Here is a 25109-nt window from a genome sequence, read left to right as displayed (position 1 = left end):
TCAGTGACTTCAGTCTTTCAGAAAGCAAAAGGAGCAGTAACAGCACCCCTTGTTGTTGTTATGTGCTTTCAACTCATTTCTGGCTTATGATAGCCCTAAGTCACGCTCTCTCAGCTTCAGAGGATGACCAGGGCAAACCCACTCTGAACAAATCTTGACAAGAAAGCCCTGATAGGCAAATGCCTCAAGATCCCATAAGTCAGAAATGACCGAAAGGCATACAACAACAAAGGTGAATCTATCCTGGGGGTTTCTTGGCAAGATTTGTTGAGAGAGTGTGACTTGCCCAAGGTCAGCTAGGAGATTTCCAGGACTCAGCCAGAATTTGAACCCTACATCCAAAACACAGTGCAGAAATATTCTAGTTTGAGACCATTTTAACTGCTCTGGCTCAATGATAGGGCTTCCTGGAAACTGTAGTTTTGTGGGACATTTAGCCTTCTCTGTGTGCCACAATAAAGTACAATTCCCAGGATTCTCTAGCATTGAGTCAGGGAAGTTAAAGCGGTTTCAGACTGGATTGTTTCTGCAGTGTGTTTTGGACCCTAGTCTCCAGAGTCATAGACTGCATCCAACTCTGCAGAAATAACCTGGTTCGACACCACTTTAACTGCCATGACTCAAAATGCTGTGGAATTCTGGGAATTGCAGTTTGCTCTGATGCCACAACAAACTACAGTTCCCAGAATTCCACAGCATCAAGCCACAGCAGTTAAAGCTTTGTTAAACCTGATTATTTCCACAGTGGTCCATAAACTGGAGCCATGACATATGACTAAATCAGTGGTTTCCAAACTTTGGCCCCCTCCAGGAGTTTTGGACTTCAGCTCCCAGACTGTTTTTATATAGAAACATATATGTTAAAAATATACTACAGTCGGCCCTCCTTTCAAGCATCCAGGGCTTTAAAATATTCAAAAAAGTCCTAAATTCCAAATAGCAAACTCTGACTTTCCATTTTAGAAAATGGACACTATTTTACTGTGCCATTTTATCTAATGGGACTTGAGTATCCCTGGATTTTGTTATTTGAAGATATAGCCGTGTTAGTCTGTAGAATCAGTATGTAGAGAGATCTTGTAGCACCTTTGAGACTCACTGAAAGAAAGAAGTTGGCAGCATGGGACTGAAGTGTAGGAAAGCTCAAACTGTGCTCTTCAAGGGATTTTGGACTTCAGCTCCCAGAATCCCACAATATTGGCCAACATGGCTGAGGCTTCTGGGAGCTGAAGTCCAAAACCTCTTAAATTGCAGTTTGGGGAACCACTGATGGTGCTACAAGATCTCTCTACACCAGTTGTCCCAAAACTGTGCTCTTTAAGAGATTTTGGTCTTCAGCTCCCAGAATTCCAGACCATTGGCCAACATGGCTGAGGCTTCTGGGAGCTGAAATCCAAAATCTCTTAAAGAGCACCCTTTGGGGGAGGGGAACCACTATAGGCCAATGGTTTTAGGTCTCAAGATAATTTTGGACTTCAGCTTCCAGGATTCATGTTTTTAAAAATTAACATGTTATATGAAATTACTACATGTAGAGAGATCTTGTGGCTTCTTCAGTGGTCCCCAAACGGTACCCTTTAGAAGAGAGTTTGGACTTCAGCTCCCAGAAGCCTCAGCTATGCTGGCTAATACCCTGGGATTCTGGGAGTTGAAGTCCAAATTCCCTTAAAGAGAGCACAGTTGGGGGATCACTGATGTAGACCCAGTATGTAGAGCACTGGTCCCCAAGCTGCGCTCTTGAAAGGATTTTGGACTTCAGCTCCCAGAATCCCTGGCTATTAGCCAACATGGCTGAGGCTTCTGGGAGATGGAGTCCAAAATGCCTTATAAAGGGCACAGAATGGGGACCACTGGCCTAAATGAACAGGCTGGAGTTCATTATTATGTGGGACTCTCCCAGCCAGCCTTTCCTTTTCCAGTACAGGGGAGGTTTGGAGGCTGCCGGTCGCGGAGTGATGACGTCAGTGGGCCGCGCCTGCCACCGCGAGGCGCCCGCGTGGCTGTGACTTCCGGAAGTGCAGCTGTTGAGGCTGAAGGTAAGGAAAGGGGCTCCCCGAGTTTTCCGGGCGAGGTTTGCTCAGAAGGGGCTTGCCATTGCCTTCCCCTGAGGCTGAGAGAGTGTGACTGGCCAAGGCCACCCAGTGGGTTTTATGGCCGAGCTGGGGATCAAATCCTGACCTCCAGAGCTGTACTCCAAGACTCCAAACTGCTAGGCCACGCTGCCTCTCCGATTTGTTGCCTCTGGGCATCATCGCACCATTTGCACCACCTTTGAGAATAACGGAAAGACAGAACTTTTGTAGACTTGGACCTACTTCCTCAGATGCATTTGGTGGAGTCGAAAGCCCAGGGACAGACCTATATATATTCCAGTCAGTGTGTGAGAATGCATAGGAATGCAAAACTTTGTGGGTGTGGGGATGAGGTGGCCTTTTATGTTTTAAGGATGGTTGTAGAATCATAGACTTGGAAGAGACCGATAGGACCATCCAGTCCAACCCCATTCTGCCATGCAGGAACTCCCATCAAAGCACTCCCATTGACAGATGGCCATCCAGCCCCTGTTTAAAGACCTCCAAGGAAGGAGACTCCACTACACTCCGAGGAAGTGCATTCCACTGCCGAACAGCCCTTACTGTCAGAAAGTTCTTCCTAATGTTCAGGTGGAATCTCTTTTCCTGTAGCTTGCATCCATTGTTCTGGGTCCTGTTCTCTGGAGCAGCAGAAAACAAGCTTGCTCCCTCCTCAATATGACATCCTTTCACATATTTAAACAGGGCTAATATATCACCTCTCAACCTTCTTTTCTCCAGGCTAAACATACCCAGCTCCCTAAGGTGTTCCTCATAAGGGCAGACCCTTTGCCGTTTTAGTCGCCCTCCTTTGGACACGCTCTGGTTTCTCAATGTCTTTTCAGTGTCAGTGGGATATCACCTTTATAGCAATCTCTGGCAGGGCAACCAGGTGTCCTAACTGCAAAGGAGGACAAGGCACTGCAAAATGCAGGGCATTCAAGAAAAAAATGTTGGACATTACAAAATAAAAGCTAAAACCACAAATCTAAATCAATGCTTCTTAGTCCTGCTCAAAATGGAAGCTATTTTGGAATTCCTCCTGGACAGAAGGCTGAAATTTAGAACATGTTCTGGAAAAGGAGGCTATCTGGTCACCCTGATCTCTGGTCCTATTGTTTCCCAGTTAAGTGTTAGCTCCCAGTCTCAAGGATTTAGCATGCTAATACGTATCTCTATGTTTGGCTGAGGTGGATTGTTTTTGTACTTCCTTGTCAACAGCACAAACGTTGAAACACTTTCCGGGTGGGGCCTGACCAGAGCAGAATACAGTGGCACTATTACTTCTCTTGATCTAGACACTATTGATGCAGCCTAAAATTGCATTGGCCTTTTTAGCTGCCGCATCGCACTGTTGACTCATGTTCAACTTGTGATCTACTTGGACTCCTAGATCCCTTTCACCCGTAGTTTCATTCAGCCAGGTGTCCCCCATCCTATATCTGTGCTTTTCATTTTTTTCTAGCTAAGTACATAATCAGGGAAGTCTTGTTAAGCCAGGTGTCCCCCATCCTATATCTATCAATTTCATAGCATTTCATGGTCATTGGGGGACAAAGCAAGGATGTTTGCCTAAAGCCAAGGTTAGTAGATAATCCTATGATATTGGGAGGTAGTGTGGGAGCTAAAAGATGATGTGATGAATAGGCCAAGAGACCCTCCATGAGCCCGGGGGGTTAGCTACTGTTATGTGTGTAGTGTGTCAGGAAAGTGTTGCATTGCTGAGGACACAGACTGCTGTATAGGTCTGTCCCTGAGCTTTCCACTCCACCAAATAAACCCAAGGAAGTAGGTTCAAGTCTACGAAAGGTCAGGCTACCAACTTCTTTGTTTCAGTTAGTCTCAAGAATGCCATGTGATCCTTTTGCATAGTGAATTTCCAAACTAACATGGGTATGTCTTTGAATTCTACCACCATTTGTAGGGCTCTATCTTTAAGCATTTTAAAATATTTAGTATTTGCATTTATGTACTGCTCCACTGATTTCTTTTTCTTTTTGTCCTCCCGCCACAATCCTTTAAAGCAGATCTCTGAGAAATGTCCCTTTCTGTCAAACCATTTGTAGTGCTCTCTTTATTGTTCTTTTTTGCTGCCCTCCAGTCAGTCTCATGGCAACCCTGTGGATGAGACATCTCCAAGTCCCCTATCCCCCATTGCCCTGTAGGCTCATGAACTCCTGGATTGAGTCCATCCATCTGGCATTTAGCCTTCCTCGCTTTCTAGTACCTTCTACCTTTCCTAGCATTGTCTTTTCTAATGAGTCATGCCTTCTCATAACATGATCAAAGTATGATAGCCTCAACTTTACCTTCTTTTACTGCTTTTACAAGAGTCCAGGGAGGAAAATATGGGTATTTTTTCTCGCCCCACAACAAGCCTTTAAGGTAGATCACGCTGAGAAATGTCCCCTTTTCATCAAACCATTTTAGGACTCTGCCTCTATGCCTTTTTAGATATGTTATTTGAATTTATATACTGCTCTTCCAAGAGTTCAGGGCAAATCCTCCCATAACAAGCCTTTAAGGTAGATCACTCTGAGAAATGTCTCTTTTTCATCACACCATTTGTAGGGTCTTGTCTCTAAGCATTTCTAAATGTTTATTATTTGCATTTATGTACTGCTCTTCCAAAACTGCAGGAAACTCTGATTTTTTTTCCTCCTCTTGCAACAAGGCTTTAGGATAGATTGCTCCAAGAAATTATGAGTAGCCCAGATTCAACTCAGCTTCATCGTGGAGTTGAGACTTGCCCTTGAAAGCAAATCCCCATTGAAGACTATAAAACATCTGAGAAAATAACGCTTAGGATGAGTTGCATATCCCTGATTATTGTATATGGAGTTGATTTTATATTGACTAGAAATACACTAGCACCAGGTTATTGTGGTGGTTTCATCATTGGACTGTGGAGACCAGGATTCAAATCCCTGCTCAGCCATGTACATCCATTAAGTGACCTTGAGCAAGTCACACTCTCTCACCCTCAGAAGAAGGCAGTTGCAAACCTCCGCTGAACAAATCTTGCCAAGAAAATGCCATGATAGGTTCAGCTTTCTAGAAGTAATTTCCATAAATTGGAAACTACTTGAAGGTGCACAACAGCAACACAAAACATGTACTGGTAGATTAATGCTGTAGTCCACACATCTTTGTTAGATTTTTTTCTTCCCCTTTAGACTCAAAGGTGCTACTGGACTCCTTTATGTCAATTTTAATGTATCTTCAAATACAATTTAATGTTGTTATTGCATGCAGCTACTGTGATGGATAACACTGACATTATGTTGCTGTTGGGTAGTTTCTTTGGAAAAAATCAAAGGCCTGTTACAGACTGCCAAAATAAAGCTGTTTCGGGTCTCTTTGGAGGTATGCTATTTAAATGATGCATGGGTCCTAAGAGTCCGGAGGTCGCGCCAAAGCCACACTCCATTCCTAAGCACTGGAGTGCAGCTTTGGTGCAGCTTCCGGATTCTTAGGGTGCATGCATCATTTAAACAGCATACCTCCAAAGAGACCCGAAGCAGTTTTATTTTGGCAGTCTGTAACAGGCCAAAGTCTCTTTTTTCTCCTTTGGGATCTGAAGAAGCATTAGAGCTCTCTGGCAGATAATTTATTTTCCCCTCCTCAAACTACAAAAGTCAGGATTCCATAGGTCTAATCTGCACTGCAGAAATAATGCAGTTTGACACCGTTTTAACTGCCCTGGCTCAATGCTGTGGAATGCAGGGATTTATAGTTTTGTGAGATATCTAGCCTTCTCTGTCAGAACTGGTGCCACAACAAACTAAAAATCCCAGGTTTTCATAAGATGGACCTGGCATTTAAAGCAGTATCAGATTGCATTAATTCTGCAGTGCAAATTAGACCAGTTAGATTATATGCAGGTAATGGAATTTAAGTAGAATCATAGCACTATTATTGTGTACAGATTGAGTCTTCCTTTTCTGGAATTCCAAAATTATCCACATGGATGGCTGAGATAGTGACACCTTTGCTTTCTGGTGGCTCGTTGTACAAAAACTTTGCTTAATGCACAACATAATTGTAATATTGTGCATAAAATTACTTTCAGATTATGTGTATAAGGTGTATATGAAACATACATGAATTTCCTGTTTAGAATTGGGTCCCATCAGCAAGATATTTCATTATATATATGCAGATATTCCAAAATATTCAAAAATCCCAAACACTTCTGGTCCCAAGCATGTTGGATAAGGGAAACTCAACCAGAATTCAGTTTTGCATTTTGGTTGGCATTGTGGACAAATATTACAAGGATGCCACTCTGTATGGAAACCTAATGTTCTGTATGGAAACATAAGTAAGAGTGATAGCAGCTTTCATGCTACTCCTGAAATAGACCCCAATCATACCAATGTTTCCAATTGGAGGAATGTTGCTCCCCAATATTACAGGGGTAGGAATAATTTGATGCTCCAGAGGCTATTGGGCTGCAATTTCCAGCATTACTCAACAGTGCTGGAAGTTGCATTCCAACAACATTTGGAGACTTACATGATTCCTACCATGGTTTAGTGTGTGGAGTATCACACTAGGAATAGGAAGATCCAGATTCAAATCCTTGCTAACTGACTCATTAAGTGACGTTAATTCAAGTAAATAGACTCAGACCTACCGTACTGGAAGTACTGTTGTAAAGATAAAATGGGAGGAGTTTACCTTTGTTTTTTTTGCTGTGGACTCCTTGGAGAAAAGACCAAATAGAGATAGGAAATGTTATGTTTTGAGACTATAACTCTCGTAACCTTGCTGTTCGGGGCTTATGGAAATTGTAGTTCATGCTTATTTATTTCCCCACATTTCTTCCCATATGAGACCTAAGGCAGTCCACAATATCAGTTAAAACAAAATACAGGTAAAACTCAGTCCAAGATCTAGGACAGAATACAAATATAATAAATACAAATAGAGTAGACAGAATACAAATACAGTGGTACCTCGGGATACGAAATACCCAGGTTACGAAATTTTCAGGATACGAAAAAAACCCATAGGAAATTATTGTTCCGGGTTAAGAAAGTTTTTTCGGGTTACGAAAAAACTTTTGGTGCTTTTCTGCGCGATTTCACACGGAATCGCGGCTTTTCCCCATTAGCGCCTATGGGAATTCGGCTTGCGAAAGCCTTTCGGGTTACGAAATTGACAGCGGAACGAATTAATTTCGTAACCCGAGGCACCACTGTATAGTAAAATACATTGCAGTTACTGCCATCCTTTCAAAGGAATAACTGTCTAGTTATTTGTCAGAGTGCGAGACCAGAATCCTGGACAATCAACCAGTCGGCTTGATTGATAAATCAACAGCACTTTATTGATAGTTCCAGAATCAGCAATTCCACATCACTCAGCTTCTTAGCTGAGACTGACCCCTCCCAGCCAAACCAATGCATAAATTCCCCCCCCCCCTGCTCCACCCCTAGCAAAAGCCCGTGCAACTGGACCCCTCCTTCCCCTCACTAGTTCCCATCCTCCATTCCTTTCCCTGAGCTGCTCTTCTCACAGAAACGAAACTGCATTCCCAGCCTGGGTGAGCCAGATCTTCAAGGACACCAGATAGTCCACACCTGGTCCAGCCTAGCACTACATCTCACTATCTCTAAAGCAGGGGTAGGCAACCTGCAGCCCGCGAGCCGGATGCGGCCCGGCAAGGCCTTGGGACCGGCCCCAGCCTGGTCCTGCTGCCGATTGCCACTGGAGCCTTTGGCCTCTTGTGTCAGGACGTGGGGCCTTTGGCCTATCAGGAGGAGGTGGGCGAGGGGGGCAATTGTCTATAGAAGCCTCCGAAACATGCATTTATAGTAACATTTTTTTAAAAATCAGCAAATTTTTTTCCGTGTCCTCCAATTTTTAAAATGTGTCCTCCATTTGAAAATTTTGTCCTACATTTGGCCTGGTTTATTTATTTAATTAATTTTGTTTAAAAAATTATTTAATTATTTATTTTTTGGCTTCGGCCCCCCAGTTGTCTGAGGGACAGCAACCCGGCCCCCGGCTCAAAAAGGCTGCCTACCCCTGCTCTAAAGCCTAGCCAAAGCGCAACCCATCCCCCCAGCATCCACAGTTTCAATACATCTGATAGAATACATCAGGATTCTAACATTATTTTATCATTTGCTTGTGTATCATACCTGCTGATCGATATCTTCTGTTCTCATTTAACACAGTCAAAATATTTGGCCAGTATTTGATCAATCACATGTCCAGTCCTGTGTAAGTTCCATTAAATGTTTTATGGGAGGACATCTCCAAGATTATCCATCCTTCCATGTCTTATTTTTCTGTCTGTGTATTTAAGAAGTAATGCTAAAAATGTATTTCTTCTATAATTCCCATTTCAACCTTTTATCGGTGTCTTCCACCAACTTCCAAGTCCAGAAATTCCAAGGTGGCAGCTGCCAGTTACAGCATAAGTTACATGTGCTTGCTGAAAGTATTTAAAAACAATACCGTTAATACCAAATTTGGAACAAAATATGTTCAGAACAAAATATGTGGAACCAAATGTTCCAAAACCAGGAAGAGAAGACAAGCACATTAAGGGCATATTGAGGCATGTTGCAGTAGGAGTTGCTCAGATGAGTGATGATTTCAGTTTCTGCACACATGAAAAATTTATCAATAAAGTCCCAATAGCTGTTACAACTTTTTATATAAGAGGACTATCATAGGAAGAATGTACCCCTGTGTTAGGGAGAGCCATTATGATATCCATTGTGTGTACATATGTGTCTTTAATTCACAGTTTGGTTTATGGCAACCCCATGAATTTCATAGGGCTTTTTAAGGCAAGGAATACTCAGAGGTGGTGTTCCTGACATATATGCTCTCATGGTTTGTGACCATTAGAGGGAAAGATCATTGCTGGGGCAGAGTGCATGTAATTTACATGTGAAAATTCACATGTTGAGTTTACTGGGCTCTTTCAGGCTACACAATTCTAGCATTATTATTTTACTTTAAGTGCCGTGGTTCTGTCCTGCAGAATCCTGGGATTTGCGTTTTAGGGAGAGTTGTCTAGATTTCTTTAACAGATAGCTCTAGTGCTTCAGCGGACTGCAAATCCATTCCATAGGGTGCAGACATGGCAGTTAAAGTAGAATCATTGTGCTATAATGCATAGTGTTAAAGAGAGCCCTAGGAAGAATGGGAAAGGCAGACAATCCCTGCCAGTCAGTGTAGGTTGTCTTTCCCTAACCTGGTGTCCTGCAAATGAGTTGAACTTGTTGTAATTCCTATTTGCCATCAAATCAACTTTGATTTATGGTGATCCTATGAATGAAAGACTTCCAAGAACCCTATTCAGGTCTTGTAAACTCAGGACCACAGTTTATATTGTGTATTTCCAGGCTTTTCTTTTACCTTTGTGTGTCTCAGCAGCTGAACATCCTTTCAGCTTGTGTCATTAATCACGGTGCTACTCATACTTCTCATTGCTCTACCTCAGTACCTGGTTGAATGCCTTCAACCTTGAAGTCTCACCTTCTAGCACTCTCTCTTGTTTCAATTTGGATTGTCTCATCATAGGGCTTTCAAGATAAAAGATATTTAGAAGTTGTTAACCATTGCTTCTTTGCAGTAGTTAGAATTAACAGTGGTGCCACTGCTTTTGTCTCTGAGAGATCCACAAGTATTAACCTCTAGTGCAGTGCTTATGCCTGGCAGATTTTTTACACATACAGTCCGTCTCTTCAGCAAAAGCCTGTCTGACTTGGGAGAACCATACTAATATCAATGCTAACATCAGCACAGAATTAAAATATATAGCCATGTTAGTCTGTAGAATCAGTATGTGGAGAGATCTTGTAGCACCTTTGAGATGAACTGAAAGAAAGAAATTGGCAGCATGAGCTTTCATAGACTTTAGTTCCTCAGATGCACTGAGTATTAACTCACAGGAGTAAACAATCTCATCACCATAGAAAGGCAGTTACCATTATCCTTATCTACATGACTATTGATGGGATAGTTATGGCAGCTGTAGTTCAACACATTTAGAGGGTTCTTCAGTGGCGAGGAGAGTTTATGTGTAACATCAGACAGGCTGATGTTCAGATTGAGTACAAGACACCCTCTTCGGCATCTGTGTAAATTATCTTCCATTTTTAGTTGATGTACTTGGACTCATGTTAAAAAAGAAAAGGGCCTGAAAAAGTGACCCATAGTTCCCTGGAGCTAGGCTTGCCATATCCCGCCTGGGGGCGGGACTTTCCCGGTTTGGGGCGGGTCCACACGATCCCGGTTTGGCCCCGCCCCCGGGACACCCCCCTCCCAGCGAGGGCCTGGAGGCTGGGGCTTGGGAGAAGCTCTCTCCAGGCCCCTTTGGAGGCCCTGGAAGCGGCTCCGCGATCGCGGAGCACTCCTCCAAGGCCTCTGGGGCTTGGGAGAAGCTCTCCCCAGGCCCCTTTGGAGGCCTTGGAAGAGGCTCCGCGATCGCGGAGCACTCCTCCAAGGCCTCTGGGGCTTGGGAGAAGCTCTCCCCAGGCCCCTTTGGAGGCCCTGGAAGCGGCTCCGCGATCGCGGAGCACTCCTCCAAGGCCTCTGGGGCTTGGGAGAAGCTCTCCCCAGGCCCCTTTGGAGGCCCTAGAGGCGGCTCCGCGGTCGGAGCTCCAGCTGTGGGGTCCTCCAAGGCCTCTGCGAGGCCGAGAAGGAGGCCGCTTGCCACCGCGGCGATGGCCGTGATGACAGGTGGCTCCCATGCTCCTTCCCGGCCTGGGAGCAGCCCAAGGCTTCCTCCCAAGCCGGGAAGGAGAAGGAGGACAAGGTTCAAAAATGTAGGACCCTTTTTTTTTTAATTTCCTAGCCAGGAAATTTTTTTAAAAAAAAGTCCTACATTTTTGAACCTTGTCCTACATTTGTCCCAGTTTGGAGGTCCTCAGCTATGGCAACCCTACCTGGAGCCTGTCTGGAATGGGAAACAAATTGACAGGTTAATTTATAGGGTTAATTCTGTTACTAAGTGTACAGTTTTAGGCCCGCATTCTACTACAACGACTAAAGGTAGATTTTGGCTTATATATTATATTTCCCTCATGACCTGGAATGGCAGGGTGGTTGTACTTAGTTCTGCTTTTATAATTAATTTTATAATTACTTGCTTAATCAGCAAGACTCTAATTGAACTACTCAGTATGGAATTTTTTAAAGACTAATTGAAGTACTCAGTATGGATTTTTTTAAAAAGCGAATAAAGCTATTGTGTGAGAATATTCTTCTTGCATGCAAAACATGTACTGTACCATTGACCCATGGTCCTTTTCTTTAAATAACTCCAGAATAACTCCAGAATCTTGTATTTTCTAACCACATTTTGTTTTGTTTTTAAAAATGGAAGTACTTATCTGTTTGGTCATCTGACTCTTGAGTAAATAATCAATATTGTAATGAACTTGGGGGTTTTGTAGTTGGGGTGATGAAGCCTTAGGCAGTCATCAGTTCAGGTACTATAATCTGCCAGGTGCCAGGCTGATGGACACATCACTCTTTGGTAGATTGTTCAGATCTAGGAAAAGTGTTGTCAGAGGAGCCAATATCATCCAGGGAAGGTGGGTAAGAGAAGCACAAAAGTGAGATTCAAGGGCTGGAGAAGACAATTGAAGGGGATTTTCTGTATTTCTTTATTGTTTTAATTCATTTATATTCCACCTTTCTCCCAATAAATGGGAAAATTCAAGGCAGCTACCAATATATTGAAAAACAATATGGATTAAAGCTATCTTCTTCTAGTTGTTTACTGCCCATGAGTTGCGCCCGACTCATGGCTACCCCGTGGACGAAAGATCTCCAAGACCCCTATCCTAGAGGACCAGATATCCTCCTTTTCCAGGAAATGTCCTACACTTCAAACTTTTGTCCAGGAGGAATCTCTAAATATCCTCCATTTTGAGCATGGCTAAGAAGCATAAATTTATATTTAGCTTTTATTTTGTAACATTCTACATTTTCTTGTATTTTGTAATTTTGAATGTCCTACATTTTGTGGTGCCATGTCCTACTTGGCAGTTATAACATCTGGTCACCCTTCCCTATCCCCCACTGCTCTGCTTAGCTCCTGTAGATTCAGACTGGTGACCTCCATGTGGTCTTCCTCTCTTTCTACTGCCTTCCACCTCCCCTAGCATTATCACCCTTTCTGGTGAGTTGGGCCTTCTCATGATGTGGCCTAAGTACAACAGTGTTAATTTTGTCATTTTGGCTTCCAGGGAGAGTTCAGGTTTAATCTGTTCAAGGACCAATTTATTTGTCTCTTTGGCTGTCTGTGGTATCCTCCACACCCTTCTCCAGCACCAAATCTCAAATAAGTTGATTTCCTTTCTATCAGCTTTCTTCACTGTCCACCTCTCACATTCTACATGGGGTGATAGATAATAGAATTGCTTGGATAATTCTAACTTTAGTGCTCAGTTGTATATCTTTTAGGGTTGCCATAAGTCAGGACCTCCAAACCGGGACAAATGCAGGACAACATTTTCAAATGTAGGACACATTTTTTAAAATGGAGGAAAAATTGATGCTTTTTTTAGAAATGTTAATATAAATGCATGTTTCTTATGCATGATCAAAATGGAGGACATTTTGACATTATTCGTAGACAGATTGCAGAAATGTACTTCCCTTTCTGGCCACCCCCCTCTCCCCATTCCAAACAGCACATTTGGGCATTGAACATGGCTTTATTTTAACATTGCCTCTTGCATATTTCAGAGGCTTATTCCACAACCAAACCCTTTGGGTTTAACACTGAACATGGGTTAACATGGCTATGCATATAGAATATGGTTAAACAAAAAGTGGATTTGCCCTCGGTTTCAGATGTCTCACCAAGTATACTTCTCAGAAGTTTTGGTTTTCCTTCATTTTGACTTGTTTTGTCTGTATTCCTCCCCACTAAATAAAGGAGACATGAAACGAGTTAATGGGTACAAGTAGTTAAACAAAAAAGTCTTGTGAGACTCTGTAGGCAAGAGATGCACCATGTTAAGAACTGCATTAAGCACACTTAGGCTGCTGCCACACTGCTTTCACTCTCATCACTCCATCCTATGGAATCCTGGGATTTGTAGTTTGTTGTGGTGCCAGGGCTGGGCTTTGAAATCTCAGGCATAAAAGAGGCAAAAGGCTTGGGCTGCATCTACACTGGACAAATAATATGGTTTGAGACCACATTAACTGCCTCGGCTGAATGCTATGGAATTCTGGGAATGGTGCTCTGTTCCAGCTCCACAGCAGAATGGCAGTTAAACCCCTGGAAAGCTATCTGACCAAGGTGACCAATGCACTCACCCCAAAATGTAGGGCACCCAAGCAAAAAAATGTAGGACATGGCCAAAAATAAAAGCTAAAAACACCCATGTAATTATAAATCCATGCTTCTTAGCCATGATCCAAATGGAGGACATTTTGAAATTTGACAGAAGAGGACATGTCCTGGAAAAGGAGGAGGATGCCTGGTCACCTTGTCTCTGGTCCAAAATACACTGCAGAAATAAAACAATGCTGGACTGAAATGCCCAGAGTTCCTCACCAAAGCTGCATCCACACTGAGGAAATAATCCAGTTTGAGAGTGACTTAACTGTCCTGGGTTAGTGCTGGGGAATGCTGGGAACTGTAGTACATTGTGGCCCCAGAGCTATCTCTGACAGGGAGTCCCATAACCCTCCAAATGTAGTTGAACTGCAGTGCCCAGAATTCCTCCCCAGGTGCATCCACACTGAGGAAATGGTCCAGTTTGAGACTGCTCAGTGCTGGGGAATCCTGGGAATTGTAGTCTATTGTGGCCTCAGAGCCATGACTGACAGAGAAGTCTCAATGTCTCCCAAACACTCGCATTCCCAGGATTCCCTAGCACTGAGTTAAAGCAGTCTCAAAGTGGGTTATTATTCCTGCAGTGTGTGAGAGAGATATAAAAGCTAGGGACTGGATTCATTTGGAGGATCTCTGTGTCCAAAACACACTGCTTGGACTGCCAGGGCTCAGTGCTATGGAATCCTGGGAATTGTAGTTGATTGTGGCACCAGAGCTCTCTGACAGAGAAGGCCAAATGCCTCACAGACCCCAGAATTCCAGAGCATTGAGCTTTGGCAGTTAAAGGGGTCTCAAAGTGCAGAGGGGGGGGAGGGAGAAAAAAGCCAAGGAGTGTGAATGAGAAGCTCACCTCGGCTGGAGGAGGAGGAGGAGGAGGAGGGAGAGAGCCAAGGGAAGTGGCCAGGACCATCCGGAGGAGGAGCCCCTGCTTTTCCTCATCATCGCAGCCTCCTCACTGCTGGCAAGAGGCTCTGCCCCCAGGCAACGCCTCCTCTGTGGACCATTCAGCCTCCTTTTGTCAAAAGAGCTCTGGTGCCACAAGAAACTACAATTCCCAGAATCCCATAGCACTGAGCCATGGATGTTTAAGGGGGGGTCAAACTATTTCTGCAGCCTTTTGCTACCCCAAAGCCCAAAGCAAAATCTCTTCCTTCACCAAGCCATTGAAAACCAACCCAAGTGAAGGGCTGATTGCTTCTTTCCCATTGGTCAGCTTTGGGAGAAATTTGCATATTACAAGTAAAGGTGTTTAGGGCCTCAAAAACGATCCTGTGATAAAGAATTACAAGAATACTGACGCGGTATACATTTAAAAGATGAGGAGGCATTTAGACTCCCAGTGAAACATGGACGATTTATGGCCTTTTTTTTCTTTTCTCACTGTAACCTGGAAAGAAAGGCCTCATGCAAGGCATATATACTAACGTGGGCGGGCAAAAGCTCTGAGTGGCAGATGTCCTGAAGACCTGCTCTGTAGGCTATGCCAGTGCGCTAGGTGGGGAGAGTGGCGCACAGCCGCGCAGGACGGCGGGGAGGAGGCAGGGGAAGGCCGAACCGGGGGTTAGGGGCCAAACCGGGAGGGGGCCCCCAAAAGCGGGTTTGTCACGAGGGCCGCCGGGTTTTGGCATCCCTAATATCTTTACACTTTGGGATCTTAGCTAGTTCTTTCATGGCTGTGTAACCCGCTTTGATCTACCAAGGAAAAGCGGGCTATAAATAAACAGCTTATTATTATTTATTATGGCTGCCTTTCTCATTCCTAGTCGTCTTCTGATTTCTTGTCTTCATTCCCCATTCTGATCAAAGTTTGATCTTAGCTTTGAGAACAAAGTCATTAATAAACGTATAAAAATAGGAAATATTTTTAAAATGATTAAATAATTTATAAAGTAAAAACATTAAAATTCACTAAAAGACCATATATAAACCTTAAAAACACTACCACACGGCATTAAATCCCCATCCCACTCACTTTTAAAAAGCCTATTGTCGTGAAACTGTTCTTACTCGCTGACAAGCAGACCAAAGGCAGAGTAATCTTGGTCTCTTTAGGGAGAGAATTCCAAAGGGTGAGAGCAGCAACCAAAAAGGCCCTCTCCTTTGTTCTTATCAAACCTGGGAAGGGGATGGGGCAGAGAAAATAGTCTCTCTAGATTATTGTAGAGCTCTAACCAGCTCATAAAGTTAAACCCATTCAGGTTAGTGAGTGGAGTCTGATAGTAGATTGAACCCAGCAGTTCAACTAATAGCACAGTTCCAGATGGACTCTGACTTGGTAGGTTGGTACTACCAGAGCTAGGGTTGCCATAACCCGGTGGGAGGCGTGACTCCCCCGCTTTCTAGGGGGCGTTCCCGGTCACGTCAGGCCCTCGGGTGGCTGCCCGGCTCCTGGCCCTGCTGTATCCCTATATTGTGATGAGCGCAACAGCCAGGGCTGGAGCTGGCAGGGGAGGGCTCTGCTGCTCTGCCTTGCCCCTATTGGCCAGCCCTCCCAAGGAGCAGGCTTAGTCAGGCAGGGCAGCAAGGCGCCAGGAGGAGGAGCAGGGCCAGGCAGGTCGGCAACAGCAGTGGCCCCTGCCCATCCAGGCAGGCCGCTGGGAAAGGGGAGGAAAGGGCCCTGGCCTATGGGGCAGCCCGGCCTGGGGAAGGAAAGGGCCCTTTTCTGGAACCCCTACCCCCCAGCCCTCCTCCTGCTCTTGCAAGGAAGGGGCTCTGAAGCGCCAGGAGAGCTGCCTCACTAAAGGGGAGGGGCGCCTCAGGGACCCAGCCGTTGGAGAGGAAGAGCCTCGGCAAGGCTCAGAAGAGGAGGAAGGGGCTGGCACCCGGGAGAGGCAAGAGGGCACCTTCCAGGCCCCTCCTGGGCCCCAGGCTCCACCCAGGATTGCCCCCGTCGGACATTGGAAGCCCCCTCCCCAAGGCCCCCCAAACACACACCTCTCTCCTTTCTAACCCTCTCTCTGACTCCCTCTCCCCCTGTTACCCCACTTTAACTGAACCCTCTCTAACCCCCTTCTATCTAACACCTTCTCTCCATCTAAACCCCCCTTCAACCCCTCTCTATCTACTCCCCCCTCTCTCTAACCCAATGATCCCCAAACTGTGCTCTTTAAGTAATTTTGGACTTCAGCTCCCAGAATCTCAGACTATTGAGTAACATGTCTGAGGCTTCTGGGAGTTGAAGTCCAAAATCTCTTAAAGGACACAGTTTGGGAACCACTGCAGTCTAACTCCCTTATTTAATAATAATAATAATAATAATAATAATAATAGGATTTATTTACATACCGCCCAATCACTGGGAATCCGAGCAGTTTGTGAAATTCACAGATAGCCAAACTACACAGGCAGATCAGCTCCTGGCACTGAACAAGCAGAGCTCTGCTCTGGAGCCACAATGAACTACATTTCCCAGAATTCCATAGCATTGAGCCTGGGCAGTTAAAGTACTGTCAGACTGGATTATTTCTGCAGTGTGTATGTAGTCTGAGAGCCCTGCAGAGAGAACAACTCTGGTGTTTTAGAATTTAAGCCCATCTAACCCCCCTCTATCTAAGCCCTCTCTAACCCCCTCTATCTAACCCCCTTATTTAAGTGTCTTCTAAGCCCCCCTAACCCCTCTCTATCTTATTTCTCTTTATCTAACCCTAACCCCCTCTAGGTACCCCATGTAGCCCTCCTTCTATAGCCCCCTTTCTCAACCCCCCTTATTTAACCTCCCTTCTATTTAACCCTATATATATTTTTTAAAAACCCAGCAATTTTTGTGTCCTCCATTTTATTAAAGTGTCCTACATTTGAAAATGTTGTCCTACATTTGTCCCGGTTTGGAGGTCCTGACTTATGGCAACCCTAACCAGAACAAGCAATTAAACTAACTATATACTGTACAGAATTCTTACAAAAACATGTAGTAGCTACAACTAAGCGAAAAAGACTATGATGTCTGAAAAGTCAGCTGCCATTCTCTGTGGATTCTTTATCCACTGATTCAACCATCCAGAGCTTTAAAATATTCAAAATAAATAACTAAATCCCAAAAAGTGAACCTTGGTTTTTCCATTTTATATAAGGGACACTATTTTACTGCATCGTTGTATATACTGGGACTTAATCACCTACTGATTTTGATTTCCAGGCGGGGTGGGGGCTGGGGGCTGGAACCAAACCCCAGTGTACATACAAGGGCCCACTGTACATACAAATTCATCAATTCGCAAACTATGTGCATCAAACTTGTTATTTTTATATTATTTCAGTGTTGTAGGTCTTAGCATATCACCCAGACATGTCAAGATGTTTTGGAACATGGTCAAGATATTTTGTACATGTTTAACTTGAAATCACTAGGAACTTACAACATTTCTTATGTCTAAGCCAGCTGTTTTCTTCAACATGGCTCTGTTTCATTTAGGCCTTATGATCACTTTTGGAGTACCATATATACATTCACAGGATATAGTGGGAAGCATGAAGTTGCTGGCAAAGGAAACATGGAATGGCCCAAAACTATGAAAGAATCAAAGGTGTAGCTGTATCAGTTCCCAAGGTATCCTGAGAGGAAGATTGAGAATTAAATCAGGATCCCTCTCACAATACACCAGTGGTACTCAGACAATTTACTCTTGGCACCCCCATTTACATCTAAATGTGGCCATTATCCCCACTTGATGTAGTATATGAATAGTTTGTTTATTTAGTGTCCATATTTTCATTCATACATCGAGTATTTTCATATTTCAACATTTTATAAGGAAATAGCATGGTTCAGATTAGAACAGTTTTATTTAGGTACAGTGGGCCTTTGATATCCACTGGGGTTTGATTCCAGGAGTCCCCGTGGATACCAAAATCCATGAATGTTCAAGTCCCATTAAATATGATGGATAGTAAAATGGTATCCTTTATATAATAGAGCCAAATCAAAGTTTGCTTTTTGGAATTGATATACCATACTTTTTGAATATTTTAAAGCCATAGATGCTTGAATCCATGGATAAAGGATCTGTGGATATAGAGGGCCGACTGTAAATTCAGTATTTAACTAAATGCGTGTGTAAATTTTACATATAAAAAGTTGGGCGGGAGGAGAAGGAGGAGGGATCAGAGCCTCCAAATCTCATGCCCCCTTTGAGCAACTCTCCCATCCCACTGTTTGAGAACCATTGCACTACACAATTATAACACTGTATTCCACTTTAACTGTCATAGCAATATACTATGTAATCCTGGGATTTGTAGTTTGGTGAGGCATAAGAGCTGTCTGACTAAGAATTCCAAATACTGCTCCCTGAAATACAGATCCCAGGCTTCCATTGGATGTAACCATAGCAGTTAAAATGGAATCACTGTGCTGTAATTGTGCAGCGTGAAGGTGTCCCAGGTTACTATTGGAAATATGGTTCAATGAAGTATGTCTAGCAGAAAATTCCAAGTACCTCACTAAACTACAAATCCCAGAATTTCTTAGGAAGGATCTGTTACAATTATAGTGGTATCACATTAATATAACTCTGCATTTAGAGGGAAGAAGAAACTAGAGCACTGAATTGATACATAAGATGCAGGTAGCTAGGAAAAATAGGAGATTGGGAGTTATCCTGACTTGAAACTAAGGTCCAAAACACACCGCAGAAATAATCCAGTTTGAGACCGCTTTAACTGCTATGGCTCAGTGCTAGGGAATTCTGGGAGCTGTAGTTTTGTGAAACCTTTAACCTCTGTCAGAGAGCTCAGGTGTCATAATGAACTACACTTCCCAGGATTCCCCAGCACTGAGCCAGAGCAGTAAAAGCAGTCTCAAATTGAATTATGTCTTCAGTGTGTTTTGGACCTAAGACTGCAGTTCTTTGTGGTACCAGAGCTATCTGACAGAGAAGGCTAAATGTCTCACAAAACTACAAATCCTAGAATGTCATAGCACTGAGCCATGGCAGTCAAAGTGGTATCAAATTGGATTATGCGGCCTAAAGCAGCTGTTGCTTTCTACCCCAAATTGTATTGTGCCTATAGCACTGTTTGCAATAATTTCCTTTGTTCTTCTTCAAAGGTCAGTCATGAAGCTGAAACGAGGAAACAAATTTAAGAGGCCATCTAAATTTAAACAGAAGGGCATCAAAATAACAGGGCAATGGAAAGCTGTCGAGATTGACCCAAATCTATTTGCTGATGAGCAGCTTGGCGGCTTAGTATGTTTTGAGGAACTCACCGATTATAAGTTGGTGTCTTCCTCAAAAGTGGGGGAAGAAAGCAGCAAGAAGAGGAAACCAAACAGCAGGCATGAAGAGGAGAGAGAGTCTGAGGAAGATTCCGGCACCATTCCCCCAAAGAAGAGAAAGAAGGAGAAAAGTCAGGAGCGCCCAAGTGAACTTGAAGTGGAGGAAATGGTAATTGATGAATATGCTCTTGTTAGCTGTGAGAGTATGGCAGCAGATGCTATAAGCTTGGAAAGAAAACAAGTGAAGAAAAAGAAGAAGAGAGAGAGGAAGAAGAAAGTGGGCCTTTCCCAAGATACCCCTGAGCCAGTTCAGTCTTCTAAAAAGGCTAAAAACTGGACAGCAGAAGTCTTATCTGCATCTTCAGGTCAGAAAGTGGACATTTCTGCATGGAAAGGTCTCTTTGTTCCCAAGCCTGTCCTTCGGGCACTGAGTGAATTGGGTTTCAGTGCTCCGACTCCTATACAGGCTCTGGCGCTGCCATCTGCAATTCGAGATTGCATGGATGTCCTCGGTGCTGCAGAAACAGGTATGTTTTCATCCCACAGTTGTGTCCTGTACAACAGTTGTGTCCTGTATATCTGGAATCTGCCCGAGAGGTAGGAATGGGGCCACTGGAGCGCAGTGCCCCTAATATCTTTCTTCAAGCCAAGAAAATGGGTATTTGTTCTGTACACCCACAAGTATGCCCCAAAAGTGTAGCATCACAGCTGTTGTTGTTGTTGTTGTTTTGTTGTTGTTGTTAAAAAACAAGTATAATGTAAGTAAAAAAAGCAAAAATGTGTGGCTGCATCTGCACTGCTTTAACTGTCATGGCTCCATCCTGTGAAATTCTGGGATTTGTGGTTTGTTATGACACCAGAGCTTTCTGACACAAAAGGCTAAATCTGTCACAAAACTACAAATGTCAGAATTCATAGCATTCAACCATAGCCATTAAAGTACTGTCAAACAACATTATTTATGTAGTGTGGATGCAGACTATGTGTGGATGCCTTCAAGTTACCTGTTGACTTACAGAGACCCCTTGAATTTTATAGGGTTTTCTCAAGGCAAGGGATACTTAGAGATGGTTTTGCCAGTTTCTTCCTCTGAAAGCTAGCCTGTGCTACAGGCATCTGGTATTCATTGGTGTTGTCCCATCCAAGTACTAACCAAGGGTCACCCTGCTTAGCTTCCAAGATCAGACAGGATCTGGTGCCTTTAACATATTTAGGTCAAATTAAAACTGAAGAAGGCCAAGGAGGACATCAAGGGCAAATAAAGCAGAGATCTTTATAGCTCCTGCTGTATCTCTTTATTGCTGCTGGCAGAAAAAAAATTAATCAGATATGGGGATGGTGTGGAGGGGGTTGGAGAATGCCACAATCTATGAAGTAGAAGACAATTGCCTGGTTTTATTTAATTGCTCAACTGGGCTGCTCTGTTAGCAGAACTAAGCTTATGCTGCTTTTCATACTGTTGCTGTATTCATGGAACAACTAGTTTGTTTCGTTAACAATAAGGCCATGTAGGAAAAGGAAGAAACAAGAGAAGATCAATCAACATTTGCAAATAATCTGAAATGCACTAACACTTTTGAATTTTGGCACTGAGATCTTGATTGCACACAGTGACATTCTATTTTGAAATGTCCATTTTAGATTCGTTGACACATCTTAACTAATTTTAACAGACATCATATATGAATGGTATAAATTAACATGCCCAGTGACCACTGTCAGATAATAAATACCATTGCAAGTCAGTTATTAAATACAATCAAACATAAAATTGTTGAATGCCATCCTTCTAATACTAATCACCATTACTTATCAGTTACTTAAAAAATCTCAAAAGTATATCTACAGCGCTATATAAATAATAATAATAATGATGATGATGATGATGTATGCTGCTGAATATTGTTCAGATAGATCTGGGCTACCCAAAATAATTAAGTTGGGTTATATTTTAATGATCTCTGACAGTGTTGGTACAAGAAATAAATCCTGTATTAATTTATTCCTAAATCTTCTTTATTAATCCAATTGAGATGATTTCAGTAGAGAGTAACTCACTTATTCTGCTCAGTGAAGTATTTTGCTCTAAAATGTACAGTTGTATAAGAGAAGAATTTTGTTTCTTCTCATTGGTGCATCCTGTAAAGTCCATATATGTGTGTATGACTGAAATTTATTTCTAGTAATCATCAAAATGGCCCAACCAAGATGGCATGACCTTCATCTTCAAAGCCATGGCACTCATACTTTGCACCTGAGGGCGGTACTCCCAATCCCTCCCTGCTTCTTGGTAACTATAGTTCACTGGAACATCTGAACTGAGTGAATTATAGGCCCAGTACAGACAGGCAAAAATAAATCTGCTTTGGGTCACTTTGGAGGTATGCTGTTTAAATGTTGCATGCGTCCTAAGAGTCCGGAAGCCGTGCCAAAGCCACACTCCAGTATTAAGGAATGGAGCATGGCTTTGGTGCGGCTTCCAGACTCTTAGGATGCATGCATCATTTGAACAGCATATCTCCAAAGTGACCCAAAGCAGCTTTGTTTTGGCCTGTCTGTACAGGGCCATAGTTACCTCAAACTAGAGTCAGCCTCCAAATCAGAATATACAACCACAGTTGGCACTGGACTACTAATTTGAATTTAACTGCTAGCTATGGTTTGTGAAACTATGATTTGGTTTGTTCAATTGAGAAAATCACATTGGTCAAGGAGAAAGAACGTGGGAGGAGACATAGAGGAAAACTGGGATGTGGGAGAAATGGCTATGTAAGACTTCCTATACTGGATAAGTCCCTCCTCCCCTTTCTCCCAGTTTGTTTTGCCTCAGCCAGTCTCTCATTTACCTTTGGTTGTATGTTTGTTTTGAGGAAGTGGAAAGACTCTTGCCTTTGCCATCCCAATGATCCATTCCATTCTCCAGTGGTACAAATCAAAAGGTTTATCAAAGGAAAGCAAGAGCCAGCCTGAAGATAGAGGTGAGGATGAAGAGGAGCTGTCAAACCAAGAAGCTAATGAGGAAACTGGAGGGCTGAACTCAGATGAAGCTGGTGGTGCTGCTGCCAACAGTGTTGAACCTTTGTTAACCCACTGTGAGGAGGGATCGGCGGATGGAGAATTTGATTCGGATCTTTCAAAATGTGATGCTGGTCAAGGGAAAAGTAATCCCCTTCTTGGATTGGTCTTGACTCCTACAAGGGAATTGGCTGTCCAAGTAAAGCATCATATTGATGCAGTGATCAGATACACAGGTAGGTCTGTTCCTGTGTTGCTTTGTAGTTTCGTATGTGGGGCAGGTTCCCATTTCTTATCTTGCTGCTGGCTGTATCAAAATGCCATTTTCTTCTTAGGAAAAGCAGCAAATGTGTGTACTTAGAGCAGGTCCAATTTCCTAAGAGAATCCTTAGATTTCTTTTTCTTTAAAAAATAAAATAAATAACAAGTTTCTAACCCTTACTGCTATGAACATTTTCCATTTTTGTTTATTTAAATGAAATCAGAAAATTAAGGGACACAGTGTAGTTCAGATGTTATGGACAGTAGCTTGAAGAATACCATATATACTTGACTGTCAGTTGACTCGTGTATAAGTTGAGGGCAGGTTTTGGGGCTAAAATTATAGATTTTGACATGACCCATGGATAAGTCAAAGATAAAACTTATGGGTAACAAAGGATCTGAAGGATGCAGCAGAGGAAAACAATGCCAAAGAGCAATGGTTCCTTCTTTTATAAGAGTTAAAGTATAGTGCTTACATTGAACTGTGCATGAGTCGAGGGGTTTTTGGTCTCTTTTTACTAGAATTTCTAGACTTATACATGAGTATATGCAGTATTTTTCTTAAAAAGTGTCTTTTGAAGCAAGTTGTTTTGGTTCAACTTACATTAATTGAGGGATTTGTTTCTGAATGGCACATCTTGAACTAAAAAGGTGACTAAAATAAGCAACACTGGATACTGGTCTAACAATGAACAGCAGTAAATAAACTGTTAAACTTAAAATGTTTGAATCCAAACAGTCGTTGTTCCAGTAAGATGGCTGGAAAATGTAATAGCTAGACTTAAAAAAAAATATGGATAATCAATTTTTTAAAAAACAGAAGTGGATTTTTAAAAAAAATTCACTTGGTTTAAACCAGCCAACCCTGATTTAGAACCCGTACAGACAGGCCAAAATAAAGCTGCTGGTCACTTTGGAGATATGCTGTTTAAATGATGCACGTGTCCTAAGAGGCCAGAAGCCACGCCAAAGCCTTGCTCCAGTCCTAAGGACTGGAGCGCAGCTTTGGCACAGCTTCTGGCCTCTTGAGATGCGTTTAAACAGCATATTTCCAAAGTGACCCAAAGCAGCTTTGTTTTGGCCTGTCTGTACGCGTCCTTAGTTAATTGCTGTTATCATATCCTGCTTTTCCTCCAGTGAATTCAATGCAGCATACATGTTTTTCCTCTTCCCTGCTTTATATGTACAACCTTATATGTAAGGTTGTTCGTCCTAAAATGGAGTAACAAGTCCAGTGTCACAAATTGAGCTTCTTAGCTTAGTGAGGATTCCCAGTCTTATGCTCTGATCAGTGACCATCACAGCTCATTAGATCTGTGTTTCTCACAAATGTGGTGAATCATTGTAAATGGGATGTGAAGTTACTGAAACAGTGACTGCCAACCTTAATGTCTTGTCCATTTCATGTTCCAGGTATTAAAACAGCCATTCTTGTTGGAGGAATGGCTCCTCAGAAACAACAGCGTATCTTGAAAAGGAAACCAGAAATTATAATTGCGACCCCAGGGCGCCTGTGGGAGTTAATTCAGGAGAAGCATCCCCATCTTGCAAGCCTACGGCAGCTCAGGTTTTTGAAACAGTTACTCTTACTTAATTTCCATAGCAATAACTGTATTCATCTGTTGGAGGAAGCACAGCAAAGAATCCTGTGGTGAAGATCAAGGGCTGAATTAGGGATGTTAATATTTGACTATTCCATCCTCACCAGTGAAGATAAATAATTTCCCCTGCTGCAGAGAAAACAAATGTTTTTATGCAGTCATTGCCTGGCATTTACACATCCAGAGTTTTGGGGAGTTTTTTCCAGCTGGGAAATATGTGTGTGAGAGTTGTGGGGGTTTGGACAAGACAGCCACATGAGTTTTCTGTTTCAAGATTGCTATTTTCTGTGCAAAAAAAGAAGTAAACTTTCATAACAGCCATCTTATAATAATCTTGCATACTCCATCAAACTATTTTTATGTACAGCCAGCCTCCATATCCATGAATTTTTTATCCACTGATTCAAGCATCCACACCTTGAAAGTCTGCAAAAATATATAAATTCCAAAAAGCAAACCTTGATTTTGACATTTTACAAAATGACATTTTACCATGCCATTGTATTTAGTGGGACTTGAGCAACCATGGATTGGGAGTAGGGTCCTGGAACCAAACCCCAGCAGATACCAAGGGCCCACTGTATAAGATGGCTGTTTTTTTCTGCAATATTTTTGGA

General features: G+C 42.8%; 1 protein-coding gene across 5 annotated transcripts in view; it reads left to right on the top strand.

The window, feature by feature from the left end:
- The first annotated feature begins 1828 nt into the window (after nt 1-1828).
- Nucleotides 1829-25109, top strand: part of DDX24 (DEAD-box helicase 24) — a 42056-nt gene continuing 18775 nt past the window's right edge. Inside the window, exons 1-4 of one of the 5 annotated variants that reach the window (XM_089522448.1) lie at nt 1829-2036; nt 19445-20139; nt 22483-22863; nt 24305-24458. In XM_089522448.1, the coding sequence (XP_089378574.1) occupies nt 19452-20139; nt 22483-22863; nt 24305-24458 (1223 nt within the window). In that variant the 5' untranslated portion in view covers nt 1829-2036; nt 19445-19451. Of the gene's footprint in view, nt 2037-2323; nt 2381-11074; nt 11094-19444; nt 20140-22482; nt 22864-24304; nt 24459-25109 lie in introns of those variants that run through there. The other 4 variants (XM_089522449.1, XM_089522450.1, XM_089522451.1 and 1 more) reach the window with 4 other exon arrangements.

This window comes from Sceloporus occidentalis, unplaced genomic scaffold, assembly GCF_023333645.1.
Source record: "Sceloporus occidentalis isolate IW3139 unplaced genomic scaffold, rSceOcc1.0.p SCAF_4, whole genome shotgun sequence".
Taxonomy (NCBI): domain Eukaryota; kingdom Metazoa; phylum Chordata; class Lepidosauria; order Squamata; family Phrynosomatidae; genus Sceloporus; species Sceloporus occidentalis.
The sequence above is the reverse complement of the archived record's forward strand: the minus strand, read 5'-3'. Positions and strand labels throughout refer to the sequence as shown.